Raw genomic sequence first — 19538 nt, forward strand, 5'->3', positions numbered from 1 at the left:
GGTTTTAAAGGTGTTACATCTTTTCTTAAGGGTAATACAAGGTTAGTTCCTGTTGCCTCATGACACCAGCTTTAGAGCCTTGAAAAAATGTAGCCAACTCATCCTTCCAGCAAAAGCTCAAGCACATTCTAGTCTTGTGTTCTAGAAAATATGCACTATTAGCTCTTCAAATAGCAATGCCTTAAGGACAAGAACTCATCTAACCACAGCATGATTATTTTATTCAGCTATCTTTCTCAGAAAGAAATCTCCTGGACTACTTGCATATAGTTAACAAATGTACATAGTGTTTGGACACTACCAAATGTCTTGATTAAAGAAGTTTATTCTGATTATTTAACATGATTTACACCACTACTGAAGAGGCAGTAAAATGGCAAAGACTTGCAATTCACTTTTGTTGTATTTAATATTCTTCACCTTCATCTTCTCCATCCATTGAGTCTGTGCCCACTTCTTCATAATCTTTCTCAAGTGCAGCCAAATCTTCCCGAGCCTCTGAGAACTCCCCCTCCTCCATCCCTTCTCCAACATACCAGTGAACAAAGGCACGTTTGGCATACATCAGATCAAACTTGTGGTCTAGACGAGCCCATGCCTCAGCAATGGCTGTAGTGTTGCTCAGCATGCACACTGCCCGCTGGACTTTGGCTAGGTCACCACCAGGAACCACCGTTGGTGGCTGGTAATTGATGCCAACCTATGTGAAAAGCAGAAGAGACCATGAATTTCTTTGTAGCATTTGACAGTGACTATAATCAAAGAAGTCAGACAGTAGTTGAATGAAATGTTTCACTCCTGAGAAAACAGCTCTGTATAAGAACTTACATCTCCATCTCTCAAAATGGAAACCAGGTACCTACAGAACATCTCAATCAAAAAATACACTCCATAAGCCTGTGACAGTGAATGAGAAGTCTTAAAAAAAATCATGATGTAACTGAGACTTGCCTTAAAACCAGTAGGGCACCAGTCCACGAACTGGATTGTGCGCTTGGTTTTGATAGCAGCAATAGCAGCGTTGACATCCTTGGGGACAACATCCCCACGATACAGCATACAACAGGCCATGTACTTGCCATGGCGAGGGTCACACTTCACCATCTGATTGGATGGCTCAAAGCAAGCATTGGTTATCTCAGACACAGAGAGTTGCTCATGATAGGCTTTCTCTGCCGAAATAATTGGGGAATATGTTACCAATGGGAAGTGGATACGAGGGTAAGGCACCAAGTTAGTTTGAAATTCAGTAAGATCCACGTTTAAGGCACCATCGAATCTGAGGGAAGCAGTAATGGAAGAGACTATCTGACCAATGAGGCGATTGAGATTGGTGTAGGTTGGGCGTTCAATGTCCAGGTTCCTACGGCAAATGTCATAGATGGCCTCATTGTCAACCATAAAGGCACAGTCAGAATGCTCCAGAGTGGTGTGGGTAGTCAGGATGGAGTTGTACGGCTCAACAACAGCTGTCGAGACCTGTGGTGCAGGGTAGATGGCAAATTCCAATTTTGACTTTTTCCCATAGTCAACTGACAGGCGCTCCATCAGCAGAGAAGTAAAGCCTGAGCCAGTGCCTCCCCCAAAGCTGTGGAAAATCAGGAAACCCTGCAAGCCAGTGCATTGATCAGACTGAAAGAGAAAATACATGTGTTAAAGCAATTGTGTGGACATTAAGAATCCCCAAACAAGCTCAAGAAAGACAACTCTGAATTCTGACACATACCAACTGTTCAAGCTTCAGGGAAGTAATATTGAATTTGGTTCATCCAGCTATAATCAAGGAACTGCCCCATAAAAAATTGTATTCTTGGCTATTTTACACCCCCCACATATTGGAGGGTGACCTCTCCACTTCAAATTACTACCTGAAAACTTCCCCTACACCCAATTCTCAGGCCAAGGCCATTAACAATGACCAAGAAAAGCAACAATATTCAAAGAACTACAGACCATCTACCCCTTACACTGATTTGACCTTCTCTGCCTGCACAAAAATGGAGCAATCCCCTGTACCAGAACTATGGGTATAATCCTTTAAGAGTTGCAAGCATGTAACTCAGTTCAGGGAAGTGAGCTGTCAATGTATTACACTGCCATTCCAGCTTAGTCGTCTCAGATGAAGAAATTAGACTGCCTTGTCCTCAAAGAAGTGCCCCATGATGCTTCACTTGATTCCCAGGACTGTCAGGGACTTCCAACAGCTTGTAAAAAGAAATTGCAACCATATTTTTCAGGTCAAAGTACAGCCTGCTGCAAACTTATCTTAGCTTTAATTAGAGGTGGTGGCAGCCAAGTGTTGAGAATAATACCAGTTTTGATCTGCAAAAGGTGTACTTTTCAGTAAGACTCATTTAGCATTCCATATTAAAGCACCAGAGGTATACTCTGGATTTTTTTGTGCAATGAGAATTCCTTACCTTTGTGACACAGATTTGGTAAAGTACATGCTTAGCAGCCCTAAAAAAGGCACTCTAACCTTCTAAGCTGACATCTTCATAAGTTTGCCACATGATCAAAGTACTGGGGAGCCTGAGACATCCCAACTTACTGATATTTATTCCTTTCCTACTATTATTACCACAAAATGAATTCAGAAATTATAACAGCAGGAAATGCAAACGAAAGTCTAAACCACAGAAGAAAAACTCCTATTTAAACTTCCTTGCAAGAACCCCAGCCAGAGACCAATCCTGTTCCAGCAGGAACTATGCAAATCAAAATTCTTAGTCCTGTCTTTCTGAAGTCAAACATGAAACTATGAAGTTTTGGGCACCTCATCAGCATTTTAGGCCACTTGAAAGTCATATCTGACAGGAATAATCCAACCATTCTCAGCTGGCTAAGAATAAAAACAGATGCAGACTAAGTCCACAGATTCTCCTACTATGGAATAAATTAAAGCACAATTTATAGGCCTATGTATTTTTGATAACCTAACTTCCAAATCCTGTAAAACCGGATAAAGAAAGATGTTTAAGAGCCTTCAGCAAAGAAAAAGTCTTACCAGTTTCCTGATACGCTCTAGAACTAGATCAATTATCTCTTTCCCAACTGTGTAATGACCTCGAGCATAGTTATTTGCAGCATCTTCTTTACCAGATATCAGTTGTTCAGGATGAAAGAGTTGCTTGTATGTCCCATTCCTAACTTCATCTGGGGAGAGAAGATTAATATTATTTATAAGAACTTTTCTACGTAGACCAGGTTTTCAAACTTCTGAGGGCATCCAGAACAAGGTACCTAAACCCTTACAGATAAAAAGCAGCCTGAATTCTACCCATCAGTAGGTGACAATACTTAGTACAGTCTAAATGTTGAATACCCAAGAAAAATGAAGTTCCTGCTTAAGAAACTGTCCCATTTTACACATAAGGTTAAATTTTTGACCTGCCAGAACAATTTAAAAGTGGACTGTAGCAGCAGAATCATTCTTCCAGTTTAAAGACAAGTTAAGGCCCACTTTGCAGATCAGCATCTGAAATACTGCTTTTCCCCCTTATCTTCCAAGCTCTCCAGGATGTTGCCTTATTGCTTCTGCAGTTGTGGGCAGTCAGAGCCTACACCACTTGCTCATCCCCTCCTTTCCCTTAATTGTACTTTCTGCCAAGGGTAGAGAATAATGTTCAAAAGGAACAGGAGATGCTCTTGTAGAGATATTCAGTTATTCAAATACTGAGCTGTTAAGCTCCAGCAAATGGCTGTGTTATAAAGAAACCGTGCAAATGAATACACAGCATCCCCCACCAGCTCCAGATTTGGAGAATAATTTAGAGTTATTATCTCCACTAGTTATCAGAAATATGCACTTACATCTAGCAGGCTAAAGCTCTATCCTACCACAAAGGTACAAAGACACTCATCATAGCTTTGTCACTGGTTTAGCTCAAGCCATTCTTGAGTTGCATGCTAATGCAGTACTGCCTCCTTTAATTAAAATCAGGTGGAAAGCAAAGAGCTTTATTAACTACAGATGAAGTTGCCTCTTTGCATACTTTTCTAATCTGAAAAAGAGCCAGCAAGACAAAGGTAAGTAGAATTCAAGATTTAAAAACACAGTTACTCTTTGAACCAATTTAGACTGACCAGCTACCACTGCAGTTTGCAATCCAATACTCTGAAGTATTTCCAAGCTGCACCAAAATAAAAACAATTTGGAGAAGTCTACCATTCAAAATACATACATTTCTAAGATTTTCTGCATAACCACTCCAAGTTGTGAAGGACAAGTATCAGTAAAGGGGAAAAATATAGAACCTAAAGAAAAACATAACTGATAGGGGAAACGAGTCAAGATGGTCCTGAGGAAGAAATAAAACTTGAAGAATTAAGAGAATCAGTCATTGACTGTGAAAGTGTGCTGGAATAAAGAATTTAGAGTTTAGGGGACAGCTAAACCATGCTTTCCGCTTTCCCCTGGATGTGCTAGCCTTCATGTTTAAGTATCTGGGGTAGATTTTTAAAGACTTGTGTTGAATTCCCAGACATGTTACTGCCCTATTTCTTAGTGGAAAATTTGATGTGATTTTACCACCACATCTCCAGAGCTGGTGTACATGTACAGCAGTCCTGCTGCTTTCACTAAGAGCAGCACCAATCTGGAAGCTCCAGAAATCCCTGGTGTACACACATGGCAGCTACAGAGCTGCTGTATGCACAACAGATTTTTTTTTCATAAACACAGTGCAGAGGGACATGCTGCATGAATGGGAAGACTCATGCTAACCCTGCCCAGGAAACTGGATCAATTTTCAAATAAGCAGGGCAGGAATAAAGAAGGCTAGGCCCCGGAAAGGGGCATGATTTAACACAAACCCCTAACTTTTTTAGTATTACCAAGTATTTCATAAGACAGCCTTCTGCCCATCTCCCCACACTGCACTTGCATCATTAACAAATGCTGGAACACTACCTCTTACCATTTGTCCCAAGACTCACCAGCTACTCACCCCCCAGAAGCAAGGCAAGAGCTTTGCCACCTGCTCTCCTTCACCTCATTCCTCAGCCTTTTCTGGTTGCTGAGAGCCACCACCTGGCCAGCAGCAGAGGAAGCAACAGCAACAGCCATGGGGCTCAAGAAAACAGAAAGCCAGACCTGCAACAGCTCCTGGGGGTATTAGTGTACAGCCAAGGGTGTTTTGGCTCATTTCAAAGTTATCAGTCCAGCATTCCCACCCTTGACCTGCCCAACAGCTTTCTGCTGTCCTGCAGAAGTTCATTCTACTGTATTAGCCACAGAAAGTGGTTTGGGGGTGTACAAGGAACGTAAGTTACAAGAGACCCATGATTTGGGTATAGAGGAGTAGCCTAAGCCTAGTCACTCATCTCCCCTTCCCAACTCTCTGTATTGCAGAAAGATAAACACAGCAACCACACAAGCACAGGCAACACATGTTCCCTTCTATGAGCACCCCAAATCACTACTTAAGGCAAGACAGCCACAAAACCAGCTCCAGCAGAATTACTTCAGGCACACACATTGGCAAGAGCAAAAACAAGATTCATGACACAAGGAACACAGGTCTTGTGAAACTGGGGAGCTTCACACTGGGCTGGCAGTGTAGCTAATGCCACAGAATGTGGCATATCACAACATGGGATATCAGAACACTAAGAGCCAGTGTTGCCAGAGCTTGGGATATAACTGATTTTCAGGGTAAGAGTGGATGGTTATTCAAAGATAAGGCAGCAGGAAGTTGAAGTGCATGTTTGGAAGTCCCTGAATTTAGGCTAGCGATTGAGACTCATTTCTGCAAGCACTATTCAAGCTACAGAGAGTAGAAGATTGTTTTGGGAGAGCACAGGAAACATTCCAATGTACAAAAAGAAATCTGCTTAATGATACATATCACATCTTTTAAAAAGGTTCCTATTGACTGCTGTACACATTATACCATATTGTTTCAAGAGGTTATAACTAGTTCCTTGGATAGCAAAAGCATAAGGAATGTTCAGAAGACCCATTTAATTCCACAGGCTGGCAAAAGGTAATATTTAAATTCTTTAGAGCTCCAGAGCACACATTTGCCAGTCTCAATGAACATAAAGCCAGGTATTTTCCTTCACTAGGAGGATGAGGCAAGCTTTGCATAGTAAAAATTTAAAGCCCCAAAGCATTTTGCAGGACTAGAGAATTGGATCCCTTAGTCAAAAAACATGTTAAGTTAAATCAAATCCTACAGCATGCTCTACAGTCCCTTGCACAGGATCACTGTATTTACCTATGACTGCTGGTTCAAGGTCCACAAACACAGCACGAGGGACATGTTTTCCTGCACCAGTCTCACTGAAGAATGTGTTAAAGGAATCATCACCTCCACCGATGGTTTTATCGCTTGGCATGGTACCATTGGGCTGGATGCCATGCTCCAGGCAGTAGAGCTCCCAGCATGCATTGCCAATCTGCACACCAGCTTGACCAACATGGACTGAGATGCACTCACGCTGTGGAGAAAAAAAGTTGGATCACTCAGCAGAAACAGCAGTTTCCTTGTTTAGAAAACATTCAGCACACACAGCTTGAACTCCCATACTGCAAAGCTATTAAAACATTGGCCTTATTGTCTTGGTGTTAGGGGCATTTGGCACAAAATACAACAGAACACAAAAGCCTCTTTCAGTCATTATCCACCTCCACCTAGAAAGACCCTTTGGGGCATTGTCCTTTTTACAAACTCATTCCTCCTTGTTCCTATCCTCAACCAAACAGAAGAGTTTGATCAACTCTTCCAAATACTTCAGCCAACTCTTCTCTTCAAAACAAACACGGAATATTCAGAAAAACTGATGACTACACCTGTCACTGGTCTAAGTGTCCAGAAAAACTTCACCCCCAGAACTCCAGCCCCAGGAGCCACATAAGCACAGCCACCAGAGGGAGCAAAACCTTCTGCAAGGGCCATTTTAATATACCTAGAAAAAAAATTCTCCTGATCACTTTAGGGAACTTTGCCATTCTGTAAGAAAGTATTTGCTTAACAAAACCCTTAGTATCACTTCACAAATACGGAACATCAGGCCTCACATCACACTGCTGTATGCAAAGTACTAAACTCCTTAGCACTAGACAAAACTCTACCACATTTAAGCTACATAGAAAATAGTTCGTGTCAGCAAAACGATCTATTCATACCAATTTATGGATTCCCAAGCTGCCTTTGATGTCCAGAGCATAAATCCAGCTTCCTTAATATTTCAGCATAGGGTTTTGAATAGTAAAAGCCAAACCACAATGGAACCATCTCCAAACTCCTAGTTAATCTGTGGCATTTTATATTTAACTTCTGGTTTTGAGTGACAGAGTCAAACACATTCTAGAAGAGCCTGCATAGAGGACAGTTTTGAATAACAGTCACATTTAGCTATGTTCAGACCCTATGATTGCATGATACAATTAATTTGTCTCCTGAAATTCCAGGATAACCAAGATTGGAACTGCCCAGTCCACATCAACAGTCAATGCAGGAAAGTAGGAGCGCAGTCCTTCAATTTCTTTCAGAACCCCAAGAAATTAAAATCTATATTTGCTAAAAAACCCATCACCTGTTCAACCACAGCACTGAACAGCTGAGAACTGTTGTTTTTCAGCTCCCCATCCAAGCTGTGTATTCAGATATACAGCTTCCAGAAAAGCAATCCACATCTCTGCAACCAGCCTTACTCAAAGCTGCTGCCACACTACTCCAGTGTTCTCCAGGCCAAAGCACTGGGCTTGGCAAGGTACTGCAGCAGTAGAGGACAGCCAGCCTACACACTGCAAATAGGACAACAGGAAAAGCAGCTTCCGCATGCAGCCCACCAAGGCTGCACTGTTGCAGGGAAGCCCATGGCAATGAATTAGGCCACATCATCCTTTCAGGAAAGCAGGAGGACAGCCTGCAACTCTTTGCTACAGTGAGAGGAGAAAGAGTAGAAATATACCACCACTTCAGTCTGGATCCTCACCTGTATTGAGGTCCTGTCAGTGATCCACACTTTGTTAGTGAAGCTCCTAAGCAGCTGGGGAAGGTCAGTGAAAGGAAGTATGTAGGGACTAGCACACCCAAGTGAGGTGAATGCATGGAAGACATCAGATATGCCCTTTCCACCACCAAATGAATTAGCACCACTACTTCAAACTACACAAAGCAACAACAATCATTCATGTTCCAAAGAGAAAATTTAAGTCTTTGAAAATACAACTTGGGCAACACAGCCACAGACCAGATCCTACAGGTGCCATTTAAACACGTGGCATGTTTACTGTGACAAAGTACAAAGTTCAGCACTTGGGGCAGAGTAATTCCCTGCATCAGTACAAAGAAGCAATTAACTGAGAAGCAGCCCTGCTGAAAAGATCCTGGGGGTTACCACAGAAACCATCCTCAACATTCAACAGTGCATTCTCATCCTCAATAAGGCAAACAATGTGCCAGGCTACAAAAGGAGACACATGGCTCCAAGAAGCCTTCCCTCTACTCTGCAGGAGGGTTCAGGTCAGATGTTAGGAGGAGGCTGGGAGATTCGGGCTGGGCATTAGGAAAAGCTTCCCCAGCAGAGTGGTGCAGCCCTGGAACAGGTCACCAGAGAGGTGGGAAGGGATCTCCATCCTTGGAGGTTTGCAAAACTTGGCAAGACAAAGTCAGTCACAAAAACCTGGCCTGGTGCTACTGTTAGCCCTGCTTTGAGAGGTCTCTTTCAACTGCTTTCCTGCAACTCTGCCAAGTACTTTTAAATAGTATGTGGCTACTTAATGAAACACAAATCTTTGTCAGACACTAAGAGACTGCCTATTTTGCTCTGCAGAGCCTTTTCATGGCAGCAGAAGTCTTGCAGTACCAAGAATACTAAAGAACAGACCAAAATCTGAGCCTTGAAAGTATAATCTCCAAGTTGTAAAGACAGGCAAGAGATAACTGTCACACTCATTACAATTCTGGGCCTTTACACATCACTGATGGAAGCTTCATAGTTAATTCAGTTTAAATATGTCCTACAGACAGTACTGTTAAGTGCTATATTCAAGCCACAACTCAGAACACAGAATCCTTAAGTAATTAACACTAAATGCTCTTCCCCACTTACATTATTTTCAAGCACAGAATCAGTTTCAGTGAAAAATCCCAGAGAATTTTCCCAGCCCAGCCTGAACCTCTCCAGCCTCTATTACCTGTCTCCTTTTGCTATATGATGCACTCCAGTACAAGAGTACTGCCTTGTCTTCTGTAACTGCCCTTTCAATAGTTGTCAAAGTTGTAGACTGCTACTAGGTGGCCCCTTACTGTACTCTTTGCCAGGCTGAAGAAGCCCACCTCTCTCCAGCTGCACTGGCGGATCATGCTCTAGGTCCCTTGTACTCTCCAGCACAGTATTTCAGGTACAGCTTCATCTGTGTGAAGTTGATGGAAAGCCAAGTTTCATGAGAACAGCTGTACCAGCTCAGACCAAGTTCAACAACATACCATAACAAGGAACATGGTTTCCCTAGGACAAAACTCAAAAGCAACTGCATCCTTTGCGGAGGTGATGGACTGCATTCACATTCTTGATTTGGTTTAATTTAAAAAAATGTGACCATGAACAGCCCCCCATGGAACGGTAAGAACAAGATAAGGACAGCAGCACATGCCTCCAATAGTCTCCTAACCATTTTCAGTTCAACAAATATTTCCTATGCTTTCACAACCCTACAGAAGCAGTCTGCTACATTTTTTAAATCCATGTAACCTTCTGATATCCACAATCTCTTTGCAAAGAGAGATCTACAGGACAAACACCACATGGAGAAGGACCTCGTACTTGCCCTAGAGACTCCAACTGACAGCTCCCACTTGTTGTGCTGCACAGCTCAATAGATGATCTCTGTCCTCTTCATGATGTCCCAGTCCATTATCATACCTTTCAGATGTCCTTTCAAGGCTGACTCCTAACTTAGAAGGTCATTCCACTTCAGCTTTTTTACCCAGCCAGGCTCACAAAGTCCTTCAGGAAATCTCCCCATCAGCCCATTCCCTGACCTCTCCAAACCACCTCACACCACAGCTGGCACCTGACTCCAGCGGGTGCAAAGACCAGGAGAAAAGCAGCAAGCTGCACCTCCAGAAACACCCAGTGCGATGACCTCCCCTGCCATTCCGGGTCCCACAAACCCCAAGGAGGTTCCCCCCCCCATTTTTATATTCAACAGGTACCCGTGAAAGCACCCCAGCAGCTCACCCCCTCACCGCGGTGTGCGGGCTGGACGCCCCACCACTTCCCGCTCCGGGGGCCCAGGGAGACGCGGACCCCTGGGACTGGCTGCGCCCGGGGCCGGAGAGGCCGCCCCAGGCAGGGCCGCGGCTCCCCGCTGCTGCGAAGGGCCCGGGCCGGAGTCACCTCTGAGGGAGCCGCCACCTCTGAGCCGGCCGCCACGGGCCGAGGGTCCTGCCACCACCGGGGAAAGCCGCCCCGCCGCGGGCCGCCATGTTCTCGGAGGAGCCGCCACCATTTTGGGACGAGATCGCGCGCCGGGACGCGGCACGGCAAAGGCCCATCGGGGCGGCTCGGGGCCCGCCGGCGATCACGGTCCAGCGCGGGGCCCGTCCCGCCCGCCCCTCCTCCTCCTCCCCCCCCGCCGCGGACTCCGCAGGCCGGGGCGGACCCGCGCCTCCCGCCGCGCACAGGCGGGGCCGCCCCGCCCCCCCGCGCCGCCTCAGCGAGCGAAGCGGCGCCGGGAGCCCCGCTCCCCGGTCGGGAGCCCCCCTCCCCCGACCGCCCGGCTCACCATGGCTCGGGCGGCGGCGGGCAGCGCTGGGAGCGGCAGACGCGCAACGGGTCTGGGCAGCACCTCGAAAGCGGCCGCCCTTCCCGGGCCCGCCTTATAGAGGGAGGGGGGGCGGTGCGGTTGGCTCCCCGCGCCTTGCTCATTGGCTACGCCTCGCTCGGAGGCGTAACCTCCTCGCGGCACTATTGGGTGTCTCCGCGTCGAGACCGTCCGCTCTCCCAATCGGAGCCGGGCGCTGGCCGCGTGCAATGCGCCCGGCTGTGCGCCATTGGATCGCAGATATGAATTTCACGTTCCTGCGCTAGCTATTGGTTGATTCGTAACCAGGGTCGGGGAGGAGGCGGGGCTTAGTCTTCCCGCCAACGGAGGCCAGCGCCTCCCTCTCAGGCTTGGCCGCTCGCCGGCTCCGCTGCGGGTTTCGCTGGTCCCTTGGGCGGGCGGCGCGGGCGCGGGGTGGGGGATCGCTGTCCCCGGAGCCAGTGGCCGGCGGGGAGAACGAGAGGGGGAGAGCAGCTTTGCCCACCTGAGGGGCCCGGGCCTGCTGTTGTGGTGGTCAGCGCTCGTACTGGCGGGACAGGCCTGAGGCAGGCGGCGGGTTGAGAGCTCAGCCCAGGGGAGCCCTGGCCGGGGTCAGACTGCGCTGGGGGGCTGCTCTCAGCCCTCTGCCCGAGGGGCTCCCGGGCCTGGTGGTGCACAGAGCCCAGTTAAAGCAGCCAGCGAAACGGCCAGGCCGTATGAGGCCTGGATCACAGCATGAACACCCAAAGACCTCCAGTCCTGCAGGCAGGCTCTGTGGGAGTGCTCAACTCTAAGGGTAGAAGACTGAGATGTGAGCAAATTTTTGTATTTTCCCTCCAAGGAGGGAAGAGACAGCTCCATTGCACCGTCATCAAGCAAAGCAGTGCTTGTACCAACTATTACTGGAATAAAGAGTCACACAATGGAAAGGATTTAAAGCCAAAGGACCAGACCTGGAAAGCCATGTAGATCCTCCTGAAATCAGTAACTTTGGTGTTTAAATGCCCCAGTTTAAGTTGGGTGTTTAGATGGGAAGTGTAAAAACCCTGTGGTGTGTCCTGAGGGTTACATTAACAGAAATATTAATAAGATTGCCAAACTTGCTTCTTGGGTGGAAAGCAGCTGCTGGTAGTGTATGCGTGTCAAGTTTGTTAACTGGAGCACCATCCTTTCAAGGGAAGCACAGGCATCAGTTTCAGGAAATTGCTTCTCCCCCTGCAGAGCTAAGTCTTTGCTGGCTGGATAGGTATGTGAAACATTTTAAATAATAACAGACTAGATCATGTTTTCCTCTTCCTGTGTAAACTTCCATTCCTGTGGTCAACCCAAACAAAAGTGATGCTTTTGAAGGGAGTGTGGTGGAGTCGTGTCAGGCTGGGTCTACAGTCAGCTGGAACAAGTGATGGGAAGTGATGAACCCCCTTGCTCCTGATCTCAAGGGCATTGTAACTAAAGCCTGCTAAGGATGCTACTATTGCTATTCTCAATTTCATTGTGATCATTTCAACACAGGGTGTGGAAATGAAACCTGCATGGGTGCACACTCAGAATTACTGAAAGAAAAGAAAGGCAAAAGTCCTCCAGAAAGCAAGGAGCAGAGGATCGAGAGATAAGGACAGAGACGAAGGAAGGGGAAAAAACCACAATATTGATATACTTGTTTTTCCAAAGAATGATGCCAAAAGTAATGCGTGGCTGAAAAACAGATAAGGTATAAGACAGTCCTAAGCTGGCTGTATTTAGAGAATTTGACTGTCTCCACACCACAGGGAGGCTGACTAGGGCTTGAGGGATGGTTGGGAGTGATCACACATACAAGTACTTATATCAAGAAGCAAGCTTCAGAAGGATCTAGTTCCTCCTGCTCCTGTTCAATAAGCATACTGTGAGTGTGAAACAGAAACCTTTTTTTGAACCACGAGCTGGGTGGCTATGCCAGTTGACATCAGGGGAGTACATACAGCTTTGCAATTAGTTTTCTAAAAATAAGTCTTCTCTGCTTTTATGTAATCTAATCCTCAACAAGCACAAACTATTTGCTTAGTGCTATCAAGCTGGTACATATTTGAAAAATCCAATCAACATTAAACTTCTAGTAACCTCCATCCCTTTTCCAGCTAACCTCTGGTAATATGCTCCAGTCAGCTCTGAGACCTGAAAGAACTTGTCTTTCTGTTTTTTCACCTCCTTTGTTTGATGCTAATTGCTTAGCCTAACTTCGCTGGGGTATGACCTTGGCTGCAAAGTGCCTTTAGCTCAGACAGTCTCTTTAATGAAGCTGTTTAGTAAAGAAGACCAGGACAGTTCTAGTTGCCTGAGACAGGCAGAACTGAAATCTGCAGTTGTAGGTGTTCATACTCAGATGGGAGGGATCACACCTGAAGTGATCATAAGCCATCATAGCAATTGCTAATGGAAAATGAAAGAGGAAAATAGCTACAATACTTCAGTTTCTTTTGTTCTTTTTGGAGGAAAAATAAGGTAGTTAAATGTTCTTTTTTTTCTTCTCTTATCATCTGTCGTGCTTTTCTCAGTTGGAAACAAAAGTATCAGCACCACATGACTGATCTGGCCTTTGCAAACCCAGCTTTGGGAATCCTTTTCCTCCAGCATAAAAGAGAAAATAGGCCAAATTGGATTTCATTCTTCCACATGTTGTGATTGTATTACAAATATTTCAGTGTTCTCTTTTTTTTGCTACTCCTTAAAGCCTCCCATTTTAGGCATCAGGTGAATCTGTGAGAATTTCATGCGTTCATTCAAAAAGATATATTTGGTTCTGCTCTTCCAAATTACTAAGGAAATTTTCAACCTGTGAGCAAAGTTTGACCTAAGCTCTAAGATGTATGGAAAATAAGTGCCCACAGTGATTTTTTTTTTTTAATCTCATGATTTTTAAGCCACTGCCTCAAGCGGACTTGCTTGTTTTATTGAGATGGACTCTTAGGAGCGTGAAAGATTTGATTCATGCTTTTAAAATGCTCTGCCCTGAAATAACACTCACAGTGCTCTAACCATCCTTTCAACTCTGCCAATGCAGTTTAGCCCTGGGTCAGACCCTGAATTGTCAATGGTACAGAATCACACCGGTAGTATTCTATTCTCCTTTAGAAGTGTTACAGAACCATCAAACTAGAAGTGTCTGACACCTTGCAAAAGCAGAAAATTAAGTATCATTTTGTGAGTGCAGTGAGTACTCTTTTCAGCTTAGTTGACAAATAAAATCAGAGATTCAGGCCATGCTGGGGTGTTAAAGTATGTCCTGGTCCAGCTTAAACTGAGGTTTTCACATACTTAACTACTGTATTAATTACGTGGTCTGATTTGTCTTAACAGCTATTGGGAAATGGATTTTTGACATATACCTCAGCTCTGAAATGCAGTGTTATCCCCACTAATTGGGATTTACCAGGACTGCTCCATCTGCATGCAGTATTTGTCAGACTTTGGTGAGAAAATCAGGTTTTGATGCTCTTTGTCAGACTTCATACAGCCACTTGGGCGGCTGAAATCTGTTCTGTTGTACTGCATCAGCTGCAATAAAGCTTCATTCCCTGGGCTTCAGTGTGCTTCTCATCTGGCATAGAAGGGGGCATCAAGACAGCAGGACCACGCAGTTGGCACTTCAAGCTGCATTTGCCTCGGTGTGCCTTTCCATAGTTAATGCACTGACAAGAAATAACCCAGTCTTACAGAAGCTTGCGTTGCTGGATACCCAGAAAAATGTTTATTGCAGAGTGAAATGCATTTGATTTAATCTGACTAAACAATAATGTCAAGTCCAAGGGGCTATCATGTATCCAGGTTTTCTTGAACACATTCTCTTTTCCTGCTGGAAGGAATGCATTCTCATTTCTGCATGCAGTATGAGAATTTTTTATGTTTGTCCAGGATTTCTCTGTGTCTGGTAATGCTATCAAGGCCCACGGAGCACAGGCTGCGTACCACGTATTCAGCGAATAGGATACTTTCAGAAAGTGCTGGACTTGCTGTGTATTTGTGATAAAGTCTCTGTAGCTGCACAGTGGGTCTGGGGATTCTCGAGGGTTTTGGATGAGCCTTCTTTGAATGTACAACTATGCAGCTCTTGCTTTCTGTTCTTTCTCAGAAATGTTGGACAAATAATGCGTGCACATGCACTTCTATCAGTGAATTCCTAAAAATGTGGTAGCCTTAACCCCGTACCTTTCTGCTAACTACCTGTCTGTAACTACCTGAGATGACCTGGGATTTCCATGCGCTACTTTCCAGCAGTCAGATTGACAACAGCAATGTGCTGCATAGATTTCAGGGAGGTCTTGACTCCTCCGTATTCTCAGGTCACAGAAAACTTGTCTGGGTGTGAGAATTGATGACTGCATGTGTATAACTAGCATAAAATACTCAGATTTCATTGCTATGGGGACAATGCTTTACCAAGACTTCATTTTTTGAGTACTCAGGTTCACCTCCTCCTCTCTGACTGCAAATTCATTCAATTTGAAATATCCACCCTTAGTCCTGTGTACTTCATCCTAGCTTTATATCTGGCTCCTTCCAGAAGCATACAGTCCCTCTGACTGCTTCATGGGAGAGAGACTCTCCCTCCCAAATGGCTCCTTTGTGAAGCCCAGAAAACCACATCCAAGGTGCCTGTTTGGAAAATTCCTACGTAGCAACAGGGCAGACACTGGGTGAGACTAGATGGGGACTCTGCATGTCCCGGGGAAGTGCAGTTTTTCCTGCTCTACTTTAAGTCGTGCCCTGTGGCTGCCAGCCTTGCACTGTGAGATGTTTCAGCCCATTTCAGGCCAGGGTCGGGAGGGCACCTAATCAGCATGACGGCCTTGCTCCTCAGGGACAGGTTTTATTCTGTGGCTCTGAATGACTCTTCCCATCTCTAATATAACTGATTTTATTAATTATTTTAAATTCTAGATGCAAGATCTGGAGCTGATCCTGGACGTTGGCTGGGAGCTGGTGAAGGGACGTGGCAAGCTCACAGCAGTTTACAGCAGGAAGCAGCATGTTGTAGCAGCCAGTTCCTTAACAGGGATTTCACCTCCTGATATGGTGAATCACATAACCCAGGCGAGCGGGGACGGATCCGGTCACTCCTCTCACCCCTCTCCCACTGCAGCAGGACACGGCTGTGGCCAGCTGCAGCCTTTATGGCCACCTGCTCATGACTCCCTGTGTCGTTTGCCATCTAAAATCATCTTTTTTAGCTCCCAGACAGTAGTGTTACCCCATGTACTTTCATTCTTTGCTGCCACTCTTTCCTCATCGCTTTTCCCAAAATGAGCACCCAGGTTTTCTCTTGGTCAGGTCAGATTAAACAGCACCAGGAAAACACATGGTTGGGGTCAGGGACAGGACTGAGATTCAGAGGGAGGGAAGGTGTAATGTAGTTAATCATTCACAAACACAGCCCCTTCCCTTCCCATCCCGGCGCAGGGGCAGCCGGGAGCTTATTGATTTATCAGCAAGGCTGCAGGGCTCTCTGCTGAGGGTGAGACAGGGTGGTGCCTTCCAAAGCAGGGATTGATCGCCTTGATGTGCGCACAATAAGGGGGTTGTTGCAAGCGAGGGCCCACGTCCATGCTGATCCTGCGTGCATTTGTCACGGGCTGACACAGGAGCAATTAGTGCTGGGCTGAATGTTTGCGCCGTTGTGCTGGTGTGGGGTCCCTCTTTGCATTGTTAATGCCTCCTGGCTGTTTTGGTGGTGTGGCAGAGAACAAGGGGTTGGTTTTAGATATATAATTTTTAATCCATATCATATTTAATCCATATAATACACATGAGGAAATTGCTAAGGACATAAATGAAAGAAGAGTTACACTGCATCAGACGTACGCCTGCTGAGCTCAGTGTTATTTCTTTTGTGGTGGCCCATAGCAAATGCGGGAAGCGTATAGAAGAGGGCCAGGGCAACAGCATCACTACCCCAGGATATTCTCCCCACCTTCAGAGATTCCCATCTCAGAGAATTCCTGAACCACTAGCCTGTATTTTCTCATCCCAAACTATCATCTGGCTACAGGTTTTTGCTTGTCTGTTTTATCCTGCTCCATTCGCCCCAGCTAGCTGAATGCCTTGCCAGGGTCCATGAAAGTCCCTGGATCCAGAGTCTCCTCCTGGATTTGGCGTCCTGTATTGCTACAGGAACAGGTGTTTTTTAGTGTTGACGAGGAATTCCTTCCAAATTGTCTTGATAGGGATCTTCATGTATTTTGGTTTTGTTTTAATCTTCCTTTGCAATACTGGGTGCAGTTCACTTGGAATCATATGATCTGGTCTAATCCTTCTCCTCTACAAGACAGCCCTTACACCCTGCCTAGGGCAGCCTGCTAGGGAGTTTTATGGGGCCTCCTATTGCACAGCCCTGACCTTTGGCTGTCGCAAAATACACTCTTAGCTCTGCAGAGGCTGGAGAGGGACAAGGTTCCTGACATCAAGTAAAGCAGCACCTTCGTTAGCCTTTTGGAGAGGTGGAAGGGGAAGAGAAACAGGGATTTTCTTCCTTTTTTTTCTCTGTAGACTGGGAAGGGAATGGCAGGTAAGGAAAACTGTTGTATAAAGCCTAGCTAGCAAGAATGAGGAAAAACAGTACTTTCCTGTGCTGTGTGATGAGATTTTTAGTTGGTTTAGCACTGGCTGTGGTCATGTACTTCCTAAACTAGCTCATCTGGCCATTCAGGTCTGGATGTCGCTTATGGGCCGCATGTCAGTAGTCCACAGCTGCATGAGCAGACAGCACTGTGTCCTCCTCTGCCTGACTGTATTGATGTGAACTAAATGAATCGTGCAAATCAATAGAAGACAACCAGAATAGAACGCTCTGTTTCACTAGATCAGCTTAAAATCGGAAACCATTGCAGCTGTCTCTGTAGACCTCTCCCTGGGTACAGAAGGGTCACCCTGTAGCAGAAGGTATGTAGACAGCAGATTTCCATTTCCTCAGCAAGTTGCATATCAACAAGCCCTGCCTGGAAAGGGAGGCAAACCCTGCTCTGTGGTCAGGGCGGTGCACGTAGGGCCCTGCAAAGGAACTGGTTGTGCAAGCGGAGGTGCACCTGGCTACCTGGGATGCACAGGTCTGAGTGGGACGCTGCAAATCTTGTGACAAACCAGTTCATATTGCTGGGCTTTGATTGCAGTGTGAGATGTTTATCCTGTCATGCATACCTGTACATTTTATCTCAAGTGCTGCACACAGCAAATGGAGGAAGAACCTGGGGAGAATATACAACAGGTGGAAATGCTTAATCCACTGATCTCAGGCCAAACCGCCATGGGAGGACATGGATTCTCCATGAGGTGTTTGGGAATGTTTGCTGGGTGGCAAGAAATACCTTTCATTAAGAGCTGAAAACTATCCAGCTAGACAGGGATGAATTAATTTCTGACCTACACACTCCACGTTCCAGATGGGCTGGAAATCCTCAGATATGGGAATGATGAGCACAGAAGACACAGCTAGAGTAGTTCATGCAAGGGAAGGAATCATTCCTCTCCTGAACACTGAACATGTGCAATAGGCATATCTAATTATATGCTTATACCCTGTTTATGCCTTGTCCTCTCCCTGCAGGGAGTGTCCAAGTAAGTGGAAGGATGTGCTTGAGTTGTCAGATTGGAACCCCAAAGGGCTGGGCTCTCCTTTTGTTTTGTGAGATTTCCTATGTGATAGTCAGCAGAACTGCAGCAGAAGTATGTACACAGGAGATTAACGTTTCACGAGCAAGTTTAATATCAGCATTCTCTACCTTGATCATTTGACTTTGTAACCTTAATGTGCTATTAGCATGGTTTCTTGTAGGTAATCCTTAAATAAGATCCTGTTTTTAATGGCCTTAAGTACATCCCCTGTTTTTAAATCTTACATTATTTGTTCTTCCAACTGTTTTAATCCTGCTCCTGCAAGCATGGACTTGACCACCTGCCCTATTTTGTTGTTCTCTAAAAGTCCACATTGCAGGGGCTGCTTCCATTCCCTGCTTGTTTTAAATGCTACTTCAGTCCTGACTTTCACACAGTGCTTCTTCCCTGCTGGTCTGCAGTAACAAACCTCCATCTGACATTTGTCAAAGCTGAAACAGCTTCTCCATCAAGTCCACCTATTTTTCTTTACTTTACAATTAAAAGGCCTTCTGAATTACTCACCTATTTGCAGTGCCATCTCTGTATTGCGAGTTTTGCATTGCTCTGCTGGTTGGTACCCCTCCGTCTCAAATTGTGTCAGACTTCGGTAACTGTATTAGTTACCTGTATTGCCTGTGCCTGTATTGGTTAAACTTCTTGGCTCAGGTTCTGTTCATTACCTGGGAGTAAACTGACCCTAGCCTACAAATTTTGTTGTGGTCTCCACCACTAACTTTTGATTTAGATACCTAAAATATACCTTGTCCTGTCCTGCTACAATAATTGGCCTCTTTTTGTGTGGGTAACTAAATCACCCATTAGACCAGATCTCTCTCACTGCAAAGTTAACCTTCTTTCCCTGGTCAAGCAGTAGCACCATCTACCAACTTATTCGTATTTCCAGCGTTTGGACATTCCTATCTGTACTGATTCTTTGCTGTGTGGTCCTTTTTACCAAGAAACCAGCCAGCTGATGGTGCAGTCAGCGAATGTGGCAAACAGTTCACATCCTGTGCTGGTTTTGGCTGGGATAGAGTTACATTTCTTCACAGTAGCTTCTACGGGGCTGTGTTTTGGATTTGTGATGAAAACAGTGATGATAACACAGGGATGGTTTAGCTATCGCTGAGCAGTGCTTGCACAGTGTCAAGGC

At 45.5% G+C, this 19538-nt stretch overlaps 1 protein-coding gene across 2 annotated transcripts; it reads right to left on the reverse strand.

The window, feature by feature from the left end:
• Positions 1–307: 307 nt before the first annotated feature.
• Positions 308–10821, reverse strand: LOC142418939 (tubulin alpha-1C chain-like). 2 transcript variants are annotated; one of them, XM_075521428.1, is made up of 5 exons: positions 10742–10821; positions 6222–6444; positions 3008–3156; positions 952–1632; positions 308–700 (listed from the first exon to the last, which is right to left on the reverse strand). In XM_075521428.1, exons 1-5 carry the CDS (start codon positions 10742–10744, stop codon positions 407–409), a joined length of 1350 nt encoding a protein of 449 aa, XP_075377543.1. In that variant the 5' UTR covers positions 10745–10821; the 3' UTR covers positions 308–406. The 2 variants fall into 2 exon arrangements, with proteins under 2 accessions (XP_075377543.1, XP_075377544.1); XM_075521429.1 differs by lacking the exon at positions 10742–10821 and adding an exon at positions 10170–10192.
• Positions 10822–19538: the final 8717 nt, after the last annotated feature.

Source organism: Mycteria americana, chromosome 20 (assembly GCF_035582795.1).
Source record: "Mycteria americana isolate JAX WOST 10 ecotype Jacksonville Zoo and Gardens chromosome 20, USCA_MyAme_1.0, whole genome shotgun sequence".
NCBI classification, from domain to species: domain Eukaryota; kingdom Metazoa; phylum Chordata; class Aves; order Ciconiiformes; family Ciconiidae; genus Mycteria; species Mycteria americana.

Bases quoted from the DNA above. Each gene is read 5' to 3' on its own strand.
- LOC142418939 (XM_075521428.1), bottom strand. The intron at 1,633-3,007 runs GTAAGACTTTTT...TTTCTCTTTCAG, and splicing joins TAGAGCGTATCAGGAAACTG to TCTGATCAATGCACTGGCTT. The intron at 701-951 runs GCAAGTCTCAGT...CTTTTCACATAG, and splicing joins GGTGCCCTACTGGTTTTAAG to GTTGGCATCAATTACCAGCC.